The sequence below is a fragment of the Scomber japonicus genome, chromosome 19 (assembly GCF_027409825.1).
Source record: "Scomber japonicus isolate fScoJap1 chromosome 19, fScoJap1.pri, whole genome shotgun sequence".
Classification (NCBI taxonomy): Eukaryota; Metazoa; Chordata; class Actinopteri; order Scombriformes; family Scombridae; genus Scomber; species Scomber japonicus.
Window position 1 is genome coordinate 32,387,944 of NC_070596.1, and position 3,251 is coordinate 32,391,194.

A 3,251-nucleotide genomic window follows, 5' to 3' on the forward strand; every position below is an offset into this window, starting at 1 on the left:
GGCAGAGAAATGTCCATCAGGTTTCTATAATCTCCTACTCCAACTACTGAAAGCAGCTGTGTGCTTCTTGTTTCTTGGTTACTGAAGTGCAGCTGAACACACTGATGCTGTGTTTTGATCTGATGACTGAAGCTGAGAGCAGAAAAGAGGCTCAACTATGACAGGAAGTGATGTAAAAACAGAGTATTGATAAGAAGAAAAGCAACAGCTGCTGTTACTGTGAGACAGATTGTGGCTCTGCTTTGACTGATGTGGATCAACTAATGATTCCTCTGTAATCTGAACAGTGACCAGACGTCCAGAATTAAACATTCAACTACAAGAACAAACAGCAACAGAGCTCCTGTTTCTCACAATCACACACCTGACATTTAAGAGAAGATTCAATTCTTTTCTGATGGACATTTTACATCAACATTGTAATTAAAAGGATTATAATGAAATAATGTTTGTGATGTTTAAACATTTGTATGAACAGTGTAGATCTTGTTGTCTACTCAGCTGGTTGATGTTGTTCAACTACTTTAATTTATTTTTTATCTTCTTTTCCAGCTGCTGTTTGTCTATTATACATGGACCGCAGTGTATGTGTCACAGTTCCTTCATCCCGACGTCTCTTCATCTCCCTCAGCTTCTTCACCTTCTCTGTGTCTCCTGTCTCCTTCATCTTCTCAATCAGGAAGTCCAAGTGGACATGAATGGACAGTGAATTATCATTCAGAGCGATCCGCTCCAGATGTTCCACATGTTGGTAGACCTCATCCAGCCACTTTATCTTCTCTGCTGTCAGTTCTTTCATCCCTGTTTGAAGATTTTCCATCAGGCTCTTCTCCTTCTCATTTTCTGACTTATTCTTTTCATACTTCTCTTTCATATCTTGTAGGGTCTTCTGGACTTTCCTGGTTTTGTTCACATAGATCCACTTCTCTTTCACATGGTCTGATAGAGGACACTTTTTGGTACAAACTGTACAGCGACCTCTTTTCATGATCTCACAGTGTTCAGGTTTCCAGGCCTTTGTGCATCCAGGATAGTGACAGTTCTCTTCACAAATGTTACAGGTGACGGCTCCTTTATAAAAAAACAACCCCCACATCCCACCACTGATAGGCTCTTTCTCTTTGTAGGGCTCTTCAACTTCTATAGTGAACTTCTCATTCTTCTTCATCTCTTCTTCATGTTTCTTCAGACCTTCTTTAGTCTGTTGGATCTCTCTCTGTTTCAGGTCAATCAGCTGGATTCTTTCTTGCAGGTTTTGGATGCAGGCTGTCAGTGTGACCCGTGCCCTCAACACTTCAACTGTTGTCACTAACTTCTGAGGGTTAGATTCTTTCAGGAAGTCTGTGAATCGTTTCATTCCTGCCTCTGTTATCCTCCATGCGTTCTCTAAAAGAGGCTTTGTTTCTTCTGTTCTCTGTGTATTTTGGCAGTTATTGAACAGGAAGTGAACAGCTTCAGTCTCTTTCTTTTTGCCACATTTAATGTTTGCAGCTTCAAGAGCTTTCAGAGCATTTTTAGGTGGTAACCCATCTGAGTGTGTGATGAGAGGTACGATGTTTTCATCCAGATCTTTCCCAAACAGAGACATCACTGAATCAAAGATGTACCTCAGTCGATCACTCACTTGCTTCAGACTCGCCTTCACCACCAGACCCACTGCAGAAAGTTCTTTAACTCCATCATCTGAGTGGAACAAGTCAAATAATCTTTTACTAACGATGTCATCTTGTTCAATCCCTCTGGTGTCTCCATATCCAGGAGTATCGATGATGGTCAGAGAGTAGGGCAGAGTTTTACCTTCATAACCAAAGATCTCGTACACGATCACATCTGATGTCTGACTGTGTGTCGTACAACTCTTCTCTTCTTCTTTTACGATCTCAAACCAGATGTTGTCCTCAAACTTCACTCCCATGATGTAGTTGAACAGAGTGTTGATCAGAGTAGATTTTCCTGTTCCTGTTTCACCTACAAGTAAGATGTTTTTGTTTATCTTGTTCAGGTTTTTCTCTCCAACAGTTTTTCTTGTCAGATTCCCAAACTTCACTTCCTTTGTCCTCAGCTGATAGACAGCAGGGGGTCCTGAAGAGATCAGAGTACATTTGGAGATGATGTCCTGGTATCTGGATGAGGCGTTATTGGTTGGGAAGAAAATAGAGAAGAAAACGAGAACAATTTAATACACATATACACTTTATGTATATTTGTGTATCCTTCCCTTACTGTAGATCAGTCATTATTATCTATTTGTCATTAAAATAAATATACAATTAATGCAACAAAATAAAATGTTGTAATTTTTTTAACTTAATTAAGAAAACATCAGAGCAGCAGCTGTATGACTTCATCAGAGAGCTGTGTAATGTTCCTTTAACAGACCTGAAGAGACTGAAAACACATCTGGAAGCTTCCTGATTTTACAGTCAGGTTAACATACTTCACATTCTCTGATTTCATTTCTAACATTTCTAAAATACTTTAATATTCCTACAGTAACCTGACAGTGACTATTTCTGTCATCAGTGTTTATGTCTCATAACTTCATCCAACTTTATCTCAGTCTGAATTTATCTTATAAACCAACATTATACTTTCTATGGTGAATAATCAACAGTGAGTTTATGACATTGTACACGCATACACAATTTATTCTAACTTTTTTTTTTTGGTCATTTACTTTTTATTGGTTTTTGATTTTGCATGTAAACGAACAAACAATCAAACCATCAACATGAAGACCTTTAGACGAGTACAAAACATATCAAGGGGAAAGTAAAAGTGTACATAAGGGGACTGGTAAACACCTCCAGTCATTAAAGTGAGAAAAAAAAAAAGTAAATACATGAAAGTATTCTGATAGTCCAATCTGAGATTACCTGATGTCCGGTTTTATGGTAGAGACATGTAATCCATTTTTGCCAATTTTCAATGTTCTTAGATTAAAAGTAATTCTTCCCATTACAAAGATGCTGTACACAATATCAATCCATTCATCTACACTAGGTGCTTCTTCGTTATTGATTTCTTACAAGCCACCAGTAATATCCTCAATAGATATTTGTCTTTGTTCCTCCACTCCAGTTCCTCTAGATCCACCAAATATAACAAATTGAAACATAAAGTTATTTTTGTTGAGGGACTTCCGGTGAGCTTTTCAAGATGGCGGCATAATTGTAAAACTCACCCGGTCAATTCGAAAGAAAACTCCCACCAACTTCAATTATTGCTCTCACAAGAAAGTATAAAGACTT

The 3,251-nt window shown here is 38.1% G+C and overlaps 1 protein-coding gene across 1 annotated transcript; it reads right to left on the bottom strand.

The window, feature by feature from the left end:
* Nucleotides 1-312: 312 nt before the first annotated feature.
* Nucleotides 313-2,237, bottom strand: LOC128379962 (septin-8-B-like). The gene is made up of 3 exons (XM_053339600.1): nt 2,224-2,237; nt 573-2,123; nt 313-316 (listed from the first exon to the last, which is right to left on the bottom strand). The coding sequence occupies exons 1-3, from the start codon at nt 2,235-2,237 to the stop codon at nt 313-315; spliced, it is 1,569 nt and encodes a 522-aa protein (XP_053195575.1).
* Between the last annotated feature and the right edge of the window lie 1,014 nt (nt 2,238-3,251).